The sequence below is a fragment of the Alligator sinensis genome, unplaced genomic scaffold (assembly GCF_000455745.1).
Source record: "Alligator sinensis unplaced genomic scaffold, ASM45574v1 scaffold144_2, whole genome shotgun sequence".
NCBI classification, from domain to species: Eukaryota; Metazoa; Chordata; order Crocodylia; family Alligatoridae; genus Alligator; species Alligator sinensis.
Window position 1 is genome coordinate 1,921,371 of NW_005841872.1, and position 13,044 is coordinate 1,934,414.

The 13,044-nt window shown below is 41.7% G+C and overlaps 1 protein-coding gene across 1 annotated transcript in view; it reads left to right on the top strand.

The window, feature by feature from the left end:
* The window catches only part of HERC2 (HECT and RLD domain containing E3 ubiquitin protein ligase 2), a 200,259-nt gene that overhangs the window by 100,333 nt on the left and 86,882 nt on the right, over window positions 1-13,044 (top strand). Inside the window, 10 exon segments of the mRNA XM_006017070.3 lie at window positions 3,404-3,536; window positions 3,708-3,835; window positions 3,969-4,164; window positions 5,923-6,059; window positions 6,538-6,711; window positions 6,784-6,920; window positions 7,011-7,162; window positions 8,149-8,340; window positions 10,090-10,277; window positions 11,742-11,934. Coding sequence (XP_006017132.1) covers window positions 3,404-3,536; window positions 3,708-3,835; window positions 3,969-4,164; window positions 5,923-6,059; window positions 6,538-6,711; window positions 6,784-6,920; window positions 7,011-7,162; window positions 8,149-8,340; window positions 10,090-10,277; window positions 11,742-11,934 — 1,630 coding nt within the window.

A 13,044-nucleotide genomic window follows, 5' to 3' on the forward strand; every position in this document is an offset into this window, starting at 1 on the left:
AACCTTTTCCCCAGCCCTGGACATGCCTAGTTTAAAGCTTTTGTTGACAAGTCGGTGACGAATACCGTCCCTTGTGTAGGCCCTGTAGTTAAGCTGCATACCAAGGTCAAGGTATCCAAAGTCCATGTGGTGACACCATCCTCTAAGCCTACAGTTGACCTTGATACACTCCCCTCCAATGGCTGTGGCCCCTGACTGAGGATTGTGGAGAAGACGACTTGCGCTCCTAGGTCCTTGAGCTTTGCCCCCATGGTTCTGTAGTCTCTCATGATCCTCCCAGGTTTACTTCTTGCTGTGTCGTTGGTGCCCACATGGACAAGGAGCATGTGGTGGTAGTGATCAGTAGGGTGGACCAGTTTAGGGATACTTTCAGTAACATCACAAATCTTGGCTCCTGGAAAGCAGCAGACCTCTCGAGCAAAGGGGTCTTGCCAACAGATGGCTCTCTCTTGGCCCTGCAGCAGTTTCTCATGCCTATCACTCTAAATTATTTCCTTTCTGGGGTTGGTTGATCCCGCACGGGTGCATAGTCTGTCGATGGTGAGAGGGCTTCGTAACTTGTGCAGTGTTATTGGTGGGACAACTGATGCATATCGTGGCTTCAGTACTGATGTGATCAGTTTCCACCCACTATCGGTTGGGGTATCTTCTTCAGGCCTGTTCATGAGCTTGGTCTCTGTGGTGTTCTTCTCCAAGTGCAGAGCCTGGCAGTAAGCATCAGTCTTTCCCTCATGATCCCTGATGGTACGCAGCCTGTCCACCTCCTTGTAACTCCTTCACCTGGCCCTCCAGAGCCTCCACCAGGGAGCACAGCCTACAAATAGGAGCTCCCATGCCCATGCCTGTGATCCCAGCATCCAGCAGATGTCGGGCAGCCCGTGCAGCCTGGAGTCAAGGGCTTCGTCTGCATGGAGGCCAGGACCATAGGCTCTGTCTGAACGGAGACCTCCGAGGCACCGAGTGGGCGGGCCATCCAGTCCAGGAAGCCTAGGGGTGTGCAACATACCCATCACCATAATGCAAGACGACCGTGGTCACATGGCTGCCTGGGTGTTTATATGAGTAGGAGACCAGGTGGGTTTTATTGCTCCCATGTGGTCCTCACTTGCTGCTGCAGTGGTTAGGTAGGCAGTTTTGAGCAGCTGCCTGTAGGGGGATCTCCTAGCTTTCCGGCTTTGAGTGGCCTGGGGAGTCCCAGGGTCCCAGGTTCCTCCTGTGCATCTCATATGAGAGCCGGACCTGAATACCCAATTTAAAAGCTAGGTGAAACAAGTATTTTGGAAAAACAGTGTTCTTAAAAGTATAGCTGAGAACTAGTAGGGAATAAACTTTCTACCTTGAATTTGATTGAACAAAAAACCCTACCTTTTTCAAGTGATACATAAAAACATAAGTGCCATGCTGGGTCACACCAATGGTCTATCTAGCCTAGTAATATGTCCGACAGTTGCAGAAGCAGGTGTTACAGAGGGAGAGCATTGAACTGGATGGATATATTTACAGTGATCTATCCTCATTTCCTTTCTGACATTCACCATTATAGGTTTACAGATGCCAGAGGAAGCAACTCCAGTAGTTCTAATTAATAGCTAATAGATCTATCGGAGCTGAAGGATTTAAATATGTTGTTATGGGAAATTATATTTAATATTTTCTCAGGTCTATTTAGTTTCATAGTTGGTAGGGTCGGAAGGGACCTGAGCAGATCATCAAGTCCGACCCCCTGCCATGGCAGGAAAAAGTACTGGGGTCAAACAACCCCAGCAAAGTGTTAGTCTAACCTCCTCTTCAAGACCCCCTGGGTAGGAACCAGTACCACTTCTCTGGGAAGTTGGTTCCAGCTCCTAGCCACCTTGACTCTGAAGTAGCGCCTCCTGATGTCTAGTCTGAATCTACCCTCTGCGAGCTTGTGACCGTTATTTCTAGTCACTCCTGGGAGTGCTCAGGGGAACAGGGACTCCTCCAGTATCTGCTGGTCCCCTCTGACTAGTTTGTAAACGGCCACTAGATCCCCCCTCAGCCTTCTCTTGTGGAGGCTGAACAGGTTCAGGTCCTGTAGCCTCCCCTCGTAGGACCTGCCTTGCTGCCTCCTGATCATGCAGGTTGCCCTCCTCTGAACCCTCTCAATGCTGTCCACATCCCTCCTGAAGTGTGGCGCCCAGAACTGGATGCAGTACTCCAACTGCGGCCTGACCAGTGTTGCATAGAGGGGGAGGATCACCTCCTTGGACCTGCTCAAGATGCATCTGTGGATGCATGACAATGTGTGGTTGGCCTTCCTGACTGTGTCCCCACACTGTCGGCCCATGTTCATTTTGGCATCAGTAATGATTCCAAGATCCTTTTCTGCCTCTGCACTGTCGAGAAGGGAGTTCCCCAGCCAGTAGGTATGCTGCTGGTTCTTCCTCCCCAGGTGCAGCACCTTGCACTTGTCAGCATTGAAACCCATCCTGTTCTCATCTGCCCACCCCTGTAACCTGTCTAGGTCCAATTGCAACCTATTCCTCCCTTCTAGCGTGCCCACATCCCCCCACAACTTAGTGTCATCAGCATATTTGAGTAGGGTGCTTTTTACCCCCTCGTCCAAGTCACTGATGAAGATGTTGAACAGCGCGGGTCCGAGGACCGAGCCCTGGGGGACCCCACTGCCCATGTCCCTCCAGGCTGAAAATGACCCATCCACTACCACTCTTTGGGTGCGGCCAGATTTAGTAATATTGGCAATTTGTGGCTGATCCCGAGTTACACTAAGATGGAATTGTCTTCACCTTGGGGGCAGGGGGGAAAGCCAAAGATGCTGTCAATTTAGTGACCTTCCTGCATTTTATTTCTTAGTTGTATACTCCCCTGCATCATAGGGATTTTATGAAGTAGTTTACATTACTAGTGGTTGTGAAATTATTATTTACTACTTGTGCTTGGATTGGTTCCTGCTTTCAGAACTCCACTATAATTCTCCCTCAGTGCAAATCAATTTCAGGATCTCACCCCCTTTTCCAACATAAAACCAATAAACAATGTTTTTAAAAATTGTTCTTGGGAGCCTGGGCATAGATAGCAGTGAGGAACTGTGGGAAGTACTTAAGAATGATTTTAAATAAGATGGCTGTCTGGGAGAAGACCAGAAGTCATGGAAGCTTTTTTTCATTATGACTGTATTGTGCCTGATGGGTTCTTTGTGCTATTGCCTTCAGTACAGGATTGATGACTGCATGGATCTTTATTATTTTGTTAGTATACTAACTTGTACTTTTGTTAATTTTAGTTAATTTTATATCTGTTACCCAGTCTGTCTTCTGAATTTTAGTTAGGTTATGAGGGTTGTTGGATTTTTTAACTTGATTACTGCCTGTGTTCTGCAAGTGTTTTCTGTACAGTGTTGTGTGTTTGGCTGTTTTTGTAGGATTTCTTATGTCAGATAGAGAGATACTGTAAACAGTGTCATTTGACAACGCCAATTACATTCCCTCCTGAACATCCTGTGGAAGAAGTAGGACGCTTATTGTTATGTTGCCTTTTGAAGCATGAAGATTTAGGTAAGTAGACTTGAGAGAGCTGTGTAGGATTGCCCCCCACCCCCTTCCTGCTTTATACCTTCTTCCTCCCCCCTTTTTTCACTTTTTTGGCTCTTTATACTCTTTCTTAATCTGTTTCTAAAAATAGATAAATAAAAATAGATATTTTTAGTTGGTTTTTTTTCTGTTAAGGGCACGTGGCATTGTCTTTAGTTCACCCATCTACATTAGGAGTGGACCAAGTCAAACACAGGACGTTACCAAAATCTGTAGTGGATGTGTGTCGTGTTGTGTACCAAGCAAAATGTTCACTAATTAAGGTAATCTCTGAGTTCTATGTTTTTTCACCTTAATGATTTCATTTAAAAATAGTTAAGTTGGCAACCGATGTTTTTATTTGCTTGCTGTTTTATGTATATATGTATGTGTGCAAGCATTCCATTTCTGTTTTAGACCCATCAGGAACAAGGCCGCTCCTACAAGGAAGTCTGTGCTCCTGTTATTGAACGTTTGCGGTTCCTGTTCAATGAATTACGTCCTGCAGTCTGCAATGATCTCTCCATAATGTCCAAGTTTAAACTTCTGAGCTCCTTGCCCCGCTGGCGGAGAATAGTTCAGAAGATCATTAGAGAGAAAAGAAAAAAGAGAGGTAAGGCAATAGCTGTGTAATATATAATAAACGGATCCTGGTTTCCTCTGATTTAAAAAAAACAAAACAAAAAAACCCCAATTTTCGGATTAAAAAAGGTAACCCCAAATCCACATTTTTCCATGGTTAAAATGAAATGCCACTAATATATAGATCCCTCTTCCCTCTTGATAAATATCTATATATATATATATACAAAATACACTATTGTCAGGAAAGTAACAGATTAAGATATTTTGAAAATGTTATTTCAAGGTTTGTTTTTCCAAAGTGACTTAAGGGCTTCAGTCTTTTCAAAAGTCTTGACATTTTTAAGACTGAAACTTGTTTAGGCACAATTCTCAGCTTTCTTTCTTACTCATCAAAACAGTTTTTTTTTTTCCTGGAAAAAGTCTGGGTCACCGTTACAGTAGAGATGTTTGGTAGTTACCTTTTGAATTTTTCTTCATCTGTGAAGCCAGTGACTGTTTTATATAAACAAGTAGATTGATACTTATAATATGTAATTTTTTGACTTAATGAAGATTGCATTCGGAAGTTTGTCCAACTCTTATCCTAGCGCAACAATTGATACAATAAAAAACCCCCTCAGTTCCTTTCCTCTTGCAAAGTTTTAAATGTTCATATTGTTTGATGCTTGTTGTTCTGTTTTAAGCTATTCTAGAAAATATAAGCATGTCTTTGATAAACAGCATTTTGGTTCTGTTTCATATTGCCTGAAATGAAATGTATTTTTTCTTTTAATATTTTGGCTCAGTAATTAGGTTTTTTGACACACATACGTGCCAAGTATCTTAGGCTGCCATTTTGTAGTTATGGGGATGGCCAACACAAGATGCATCTTGAAAACATAGGAGCCTGATATGTCTTTATGCATTTGAGAACTTCTATTCATTTATACTGATTTTTTTTAAATTTTATTTATTTATTTATTTAAGATTGATCAAAGTGGGATTTGAATTGTTTTTCTTTCCAGTTGTACCACACTGCTCAGGTGTTGGTAATCTAAAAAGTCAGGGGTAGGACCATGTGGGGAAAGATTCAGTATAAAGTGAAAGCTTTTTTTCATGCCATCATGTGATGCAAAATTTATCAGTGCTGCACATTGTTACATGACTGTTTATCTTTTTGCCTCTGATCAAGCCCCATACATTAGCTTTGTTTTCTTTTATCCCCAAAGTTTGTTTTAAAGTAAGATAAATCTGGTAATGGGTTAATATTCTCAGTTTATGCTTTGTGTATCACTAAAAGTACCAATGTAAAGTCTTTAGACAAATCTTTATAAGCACTTAAATATAACATTGCCTGTCAGTTATTATCTTTGTAGAGAAGTATAATGCATTCCCCAGCACGTTCTCACTATCTTATTATGCATGATATTTGTGTTCGGTCAGGAACTTTTCTGTGCTAGTCCTTTCTCCTGTTTTGTTTTAAGATTTTCTGAATTGTGCAGAGATTTAATGAAGTCCTCTTATAATTCTATAAAACATTTGTTTCTGTTGACAGAATGTCCCAAAGACCACATAATACAAACTGTCTGAATCAGCAGTTGATTTATAAGTGTATTTAAATATTATAAATGAGATGGACACTTTTTATATATTTAGTAAAAATAAAATGAAATGTGACCAGGCAAATGTGTAAATCTAAATATTTACAGCGTAGAAATGGATCGGGGAAATGAAGGAGTGATTTTTTTTGTTTTTGTTTTTTTGTTTTTTTGTTTTTTTTTGTTTTTTGTTTCTTTTTTTTTTTTAGTGCCAAAAAAATCAGAATCTGCTGATGTGGAAGAATCTAAAATTGGAAATGAAGAGAGTGACTTGGAAGAGTCATGTGTTGTACCTCACAGTCCTGTTGCCATTGATAAAAGGCCCATACCAATCAAGTCGCCTAAGGTGGAGTATCACTTATTCTCTATAGTCTTCTGAACTGAACTATAACAAAATAATAAAAATACCCCTCCCCTAAACTAACACAGGAATTCAAGTTTTCATATTTGAAATGAGTAGTTGTCAGCTTGATATCAAGTACATTACAGCTGCTTAATGTTTTAATTAAATTTACAGTATTATCTTAAATCAAGCTTTAATGTACTAGGTGCTCTGTGTTTTTTTTTAAAGATTAGTGATACCCTTCTATTGGTTTCACTTCAGAATAATAATAAAAAAAAAAAAAAGTGGTTGATTTGGCTTCTTTAATTTCCAAGGCATTTGGAAATGGCATTTAACATTACAACCATAGTATTCATTTGAAACTATTCCTTGGCATTGTAAGGTTTTAAATCTTAAAATTGGACACGAGACGCACGATACTTTCAGCTTGTTACACTCAGTTTGAAGCAGATTATTTAAATACACTTTTTTCATTTTATAGGATAAGTGGCAACCACTTCTGAGTACAGTTACAGGTGTCCACAAATATAAATGGCTAAAGCAAAATGTTCAAGGCTTGTATCCACAGTCTGCCCTCCTCAACACAATTGTTGAATTTGCATTGAAAGAAGAACCGGTAGATGTAGAAAAAATGAGAAAATGTTTATTAAAACAGGTAAAATGGGTAAAAATGGGTTTTATGTTTTAATCAAGTTACATGAAAGTGACTTGTTTCCTTTCTTTACAGTTAGAAAGAGCAGAAGTTCGCCTGGAGGGGATAGATACAATTCTGAAATTGGCAACTAAAAGCTTCTTGCTCCCATCTGTGCAGTATGCGATGTTCTGTGGATGGCAGAGACTTATTCCAGAAGGGGCCAATATAGGGTAAGTGGTGGTGGTGGAGGGTTGTTCTTGTTTTAATTGTTTTGTTTCTGAGTGGGAGAATTTCAAAAATCTTTTTCTGCTTAAATGAAGGGAACCTCTAACAGACTGTTTGAAAGATGTTGACCTGATCCCACCATTTAATAGAATGCTGCTGGAAGTAACTTTTGGAAAGTTGTATGCATGGGCTATTCAGAATGTCCGGAATATATTACTGGATGCTAATGCAAGATTTAAAGAACTAGGTGAGCCTTAATAGTCTTCTGTTGTAACTAAAATGGTCTTAAGTATTAGGGCTGTGTGAAGCTTTGGTTGCTGATTTGATTTGATTTGATTTGATTTGGTGGCCGAATCTCTGAATCTGAATAGAATCAGAAGACCCTTTAATTTCTCCAAATCGAATCGGAACCCTCCGAATTAATTGGGAGAGATTCGGCAATTTGGACATAGACACAGCTTTTAAATGTTTTTTTTTCTACATACCTCAAGGTACCAGGCGGCTTGTGAACGCTGCGATGGTGGGGTGGATCACAGGAGCACAGGGGGGTCCCCAGTGCACTTGGCGGCAGACCCAGAAGTGGACCAGAAGCAGTTCTGGTCCACTTCTGGGTCCGCTGGAGAACATGCAGGGGGGCTCCCCTGCGCCTCCCGGCTCGGTGACTGGTGCCTTCTGGGTCTGGTGGGGGGGGCACCCGGGGTCCTCCTGCAGCCAACTGCCGAGTCGGCCTCCTGTGCGATTGGTCGTGGACCCGGAAGTAGGATTGAATCGATATCACTGATTCAGGCCGAATCCAAATCGAATACAGCCTGTTTCGCACGCCCCTATTAAATATAAATAGTTTCATGTAATGAACTTTTAAAAATTGTTAAGATACTAAAATGAACTATTTTCTCCTTCATGAGATTGAATATTTTGTGAAATAGAAATATATATTTTCTCTTTGGCCTCTTCTCTCCACTTCTTTTGCCTACCATAATGAAGCCAGTTCCCTAACATTTAAGGGAGTATTTTTGGTTCTTTGACTGCTTATAGTTCAGTTGCATTTTTATAACTTGTTAGTTTTCTGTCTTGGAACTTCTTTAATTTGGGTGTTCCTTAAACCTTGGGGTAAAATGAAATTACCTTAAACTGTGAAACAAGGAACTGCTAATCTATTTGCCCAGAGTTCTTAAGCATTGACTTGCTCTGCATTATTTACCCTTAATAAAAGGAATATTAATTCCTAATTAGGTATCCAACCTGTTCCTCTGCAAACAATTACCAATGAGAACCCAGCAGGACCAAGTCTTGGGACCATTCCGCAAGCCCGTTTTCTGTTGGTCATGCTCAACATGCTGACCCTTCAGCACGGTGCCAACACCTTGAACCTCCTTCTCAATTCTGGCATGCTAGCATTAACGCAAACAACGCTGCGTCTAATAGGTATGAAATCTTTCCGTTTTATTGCTTGGAAAAAATGCATATATTTTGAATTACTGCACTAAGTTTTACTTTGGACTGTCCTAAGCAAACGTACAGCTTTACTGGTTAAGAATGATGATCTGTTCAGTTGATAAAAACTTTGGTGAGCGAAGAGGATGAAATTTACTGATTATCCACCTTTATATTAGTTGTGATTTCTGGGGCAATTAAGGATCCATCTTTGAGAGTTGTGGTGAGAACTTATGAACCATAGATATTCTTAGTGGAAAACAGTAAAACACATATATCCATTATTTTACTTTTTTTCACCTGCTTTGTACCTTTTTAGACACTGTAGGTCATCACCACAAAGGAAAGAAAGCAAGCAACAAGATTAAGAATGAAACTTGTTACTTTTTTATATATCTCCTTGAAGCTGCAGTCATCTGTTTTCAATGATGATGTATTTTTTTTTTCCTGTTTAGGTTTAGTATGTTGGTTACTTGTAAGTAGGGGCTCACCTAGATTGTGGCAGATGTGCTCAGCGCAGTGGCCTCTTTAATCTTGCCATTTTTACTGCGGGCCCTTCCCCCCCAGCCACTGATTGGCAGAGTGGTGTGGTTTTTGCCTCCTGGCCAATCAGCAGTGAGAGGCAGGGCTGCTGGGACTCCTCTGCCAATCAGTGGCTGGGCGGGGGATGTATGCAGTGAAAACGGGAAGATTAAAGGAGCTGCTGCACAGTGCGCTTTCTCCATGATTTAGGTAGGTTCATACTTGTAAGTGTTCTATTAAGGTTCTTTACTGAAGCACACACTAATGTGTGTAGATAGACTGGCAGAAGTTCTCAGTGTACTTATGGAATCTGGTTTTCTCCTTTTAATATTTTTCACAAGTATTGTTCATTTTTGGAAGCTGTGGTTGGAAAGTTGCGTTGCTCTCTGTTTGCCTGCTTGAATAATAAAGTTGCTGGGACTTTTACACAAGTAATAAATTTAGTACCACCATATTCAATGACTCTCACTTCCACCTATATACAGTCAAAATTTTATTTGTTTCCCTTTTCAGATAAAGGCTGAAATTGAATGTATGCAAATATTTACATTTTTAGACTACCTTTTCATGCAGTAGTTCCAAATTCCCTTTCTTCCCTGTATATCACGAAATTCTTGTTAGCTGTTCCTCCCTGTTAACTAAGTGTGAATTTTCTTCACTTGATTTGTGCCATCAACTAAACTTTTACAGACTGACATATACACATCTGAGCTTTTCATGTAGTTGTTAGCTGCAGCATAGTTGCTTGATATAGCTTCTTTATTACAGAAAAGTCTGCAAGCATATTTTCTAGCCCCAGATAGTAGACTAAGTGAGTGATAAGGCCTGGATAGTATTCTGTCACTAGAACTGCTTAGACTGCTACAAAAAGCAAGGATTTTTGAGGGTTATCTTTTTTTGGCTCGTGTTTATTTGGGAGGTAAATAGAGGAGACATACCTTTGGTTGGGTCTCTCTTTGGTAGACAAAATCATTCTAATGTTTTTTCTGTAACTTTGAACAAAAATAATATACAAGTCCTTTATAAAAATCTAATTTCCAAGCTTTCTGAAAACTGGAAAACTTGTATAACTTAACTCATTATCCTTTTTGGAATATTACTTATGATTAATAATATAGTTGTATATGTTGTATTTAATTTTATAATGGTTATGGTAAGAAGTTGTATTAAATATCAAGTTACTGTGATAATTGTTCTTCAATTGGCTGTTCTCTTTAGGACCTAGTTCTGACAATGTTGAAGAAGATATGATTGCTTCATCCCGTGGAGCTTCTGCCACAGTCTTAGAAGAATCAAGAAAAGAAACCACACCAGTTCAGCTTCCTGTCTCTGGGCCAGAACTGGCAGCCATGATGAAAATTGGTACCAGAGTGGTTAGAGGGGTGGACTGGAAATGGGGTGATCAGGTATTACTGTGTTTTCATTTTTGTAATCTGACTCATCAACAGTCTTGCATACTTTTAATGACAGAGTTCTAAAAAAATCATGAACTGTCTGGACAAAGTGAATAAAGAACTTCCATTCACTAAGTGGTCAAGAAATAGGGGGCACCCACTGAAATTATTGAGATATGTTTAAACCTAACATGAGAAAAAAAGTACTATTTTACACGGTGTACAGTTAACTTGTGGAGTTCATTACCAGAGGAAGTTGTAGAAGCGCAGGTAGCATAGCCAGGTTCAAAGCGGGATTTAAACTCATAGATGATAGTTTATTCTGCCCTGCTGGCCGAATGTGGGGCATGAGGCCTATCCATGGGCTGGTACTGGCCCAGTGTGCCAGAGGCAGTTCATAGGGTGATCTGGTATCGGTGCTATGTGCAACAAGCACGCTTGACTGGCCTGGAGTGCTGCACGGAGCACGCGCCCAACAATGCATTCTGGATCTAGAGTTTGGGTCTGAGCTGTGGGCCCGATCTGGACTGGCTTCCAATCCAGCATTCAGGGCCAGTCTGGCATGGGTGCCATATGCAACGCATCTCTCTGATTAGCCCTGGGGCTGGTGCATGCAGTGTGATATATGGGGCTGGGATGAGACCCTGAGGCAGCACTGGAGGCCAGATAAGTCTCCATAGGTCAGATTCAGCCTATGGGCTATTTTTCTTTGAAACCCTGGCTCTAGACATACCCTGTTCATGAGCCCTTCCTCTAAAGCAGTGGGGGCCAAGCTTTTTGGCAGGCGTGTTACAAGCTAAGCCCCACAACTTCTCTGAGTGCCTCTCCACTTCTCTTCCCTTGTCCAATCTGTTGCTCTGCTTTACGCTCCCTGTCCTGTGCTCCCTGTCCAGATTGTATCTCTGCTTCATGCCCTATCTGCCACTGTATTCCCTGCTCCTCCAGGCTGCCCATGCCACTTGTGACAGGTTGGCTACTCCTGCTGTAAAGGAACCACTCCTGCCACTTGGCAACAGAATACTGGACTACATAGATCATTGGCCTGACCCAGTAGGGCACTTAAGTTTTTATGTTCCTATGTAGTTGCATCTCTCCTAATTTTTAGGTGACTTTTTCATTTAAAAGACTTGGATATTTAGCATCAGGACTGGTTAACTTCTGTAGATTCATTTTTCTCTGGAATCATTCTCCAGTTAAAAGGAAGCAGCATTTGGTGCAGTATCATGAAAGTTTGTCCTGGTCTGATGTCATTTACTCTTCATTTTGCATACAAATTTGCACTGATCTGGGGGGGAAAAAAAAAAGGTTAAGTAATTTCTAATGCATGAAAGTGCAAAAGCTGCCTTTGGAATTTTGAGCTCAAAGCAGTTATTTTGTTTGCTCCCTACCCACAAGAAAGTTGATAAGAAACTGTCATGTGATGTACCACCACTTGAGTGTGTGGTGTTGGCTGTCTGAACTTTTCTGTTTTCTTAGGATGGACCCCCTCCAGGATTGGGCCGTGTGATTGGAGAACTAGGAGAAGATGGCTGGATAAGGGTTCAGTGGGACACGGGCAGTACAAATTCCTACAGAATGGGGAAAGAGGGAAAATACGACCTGAAATTGGCTGAACCACCACCTGCAGCTCAGCCCACAACCGAAGATTCTGACACAGAGGATGACTCTGGTAAGAAAAAGTACTTAGATAAAATGGAGGCACACATCTTCGGGACATTGGATGATCAGCAAACCTTGTTTCACAGCTTATAAAGTTTATCTGACAATTACTTGATTAACAGATTTATATATGGCTGGCATGTCCCCTCTTCTGTATGGCAAAGCTCTTTGGTTGTATTGGGGGGTCAGCTTGCATTGTATGTGCTGAGCCTCTTTGTGGAAAGGAGTGTGATACTAACTATCTGACCTGGAGGTGCACTGATACGTTGGTCCATATTGAACCGGCAGCGATAAGGGGAAAATTGACATTATTGGCAGTTGGCTTTTTTGGCTGATAATTAGGCCTGTATGAATAGAGAACTGTTTTATTCGGATTCAGATATGGCTGATTCGGAGGCCAGCGATTTGATTAGGAGATTTGGATCACTTTTCCGAATCTGCTCCAGAAGATTTGGTGCCGAATCAATGAAATATTGGGTCATCAATTAAATATCTATAACTTTGTCATTGTTTGGCTGATTTGGATGAAACTTGTAGGGATGGTAGCCTCTGCTGAGGGCATGAAGCCTGCCAAGTTTCAAGGAGATAGGTGCGGGGGTTTCTGGGAAACTGCACCTCAGGCTTATGAGAAGCAAAACTTGTGACATGGGTGACACTGTGTTTAAGGCACAGGGGGTGAAAACTGCAGGCCTGCTAGGCCCTGCTTCAGCCAGGAAGACTGCCAGCTGTCAAGCAGATGGGTGCAGGGGGGTCTGGGGCCCTGCATCTCGGGCTGCTGACAGGCAGAACTTGTGACATGGGTGGGTGACTCTGTGTGTTAAGGTGTGCCCTCATTGGCTCTGGGGCTTCTGCACAACTCGGTAGTGTGCCCCAATGAGGCCGCCACCTCCTCTGCAGCCTCAGTCCGGTCCACCACTTTACATGACAACAGGTAAGACAATCTGGTATCTTTTTAGTAAGGCAACTGTATAGGTAGAGAAACTTTTGGGTTGAAAAATCCTTTGTCAGGCTGAGGAAGAACCTGCAGTTGGTGTGTCTGCTGGTCCTGGATGAAAGAAATAGTAACGAAGCCAGAGGCTGGCCTGGCACTCAATGTAGGCAAGAAAGCCAGTCAGTGAAA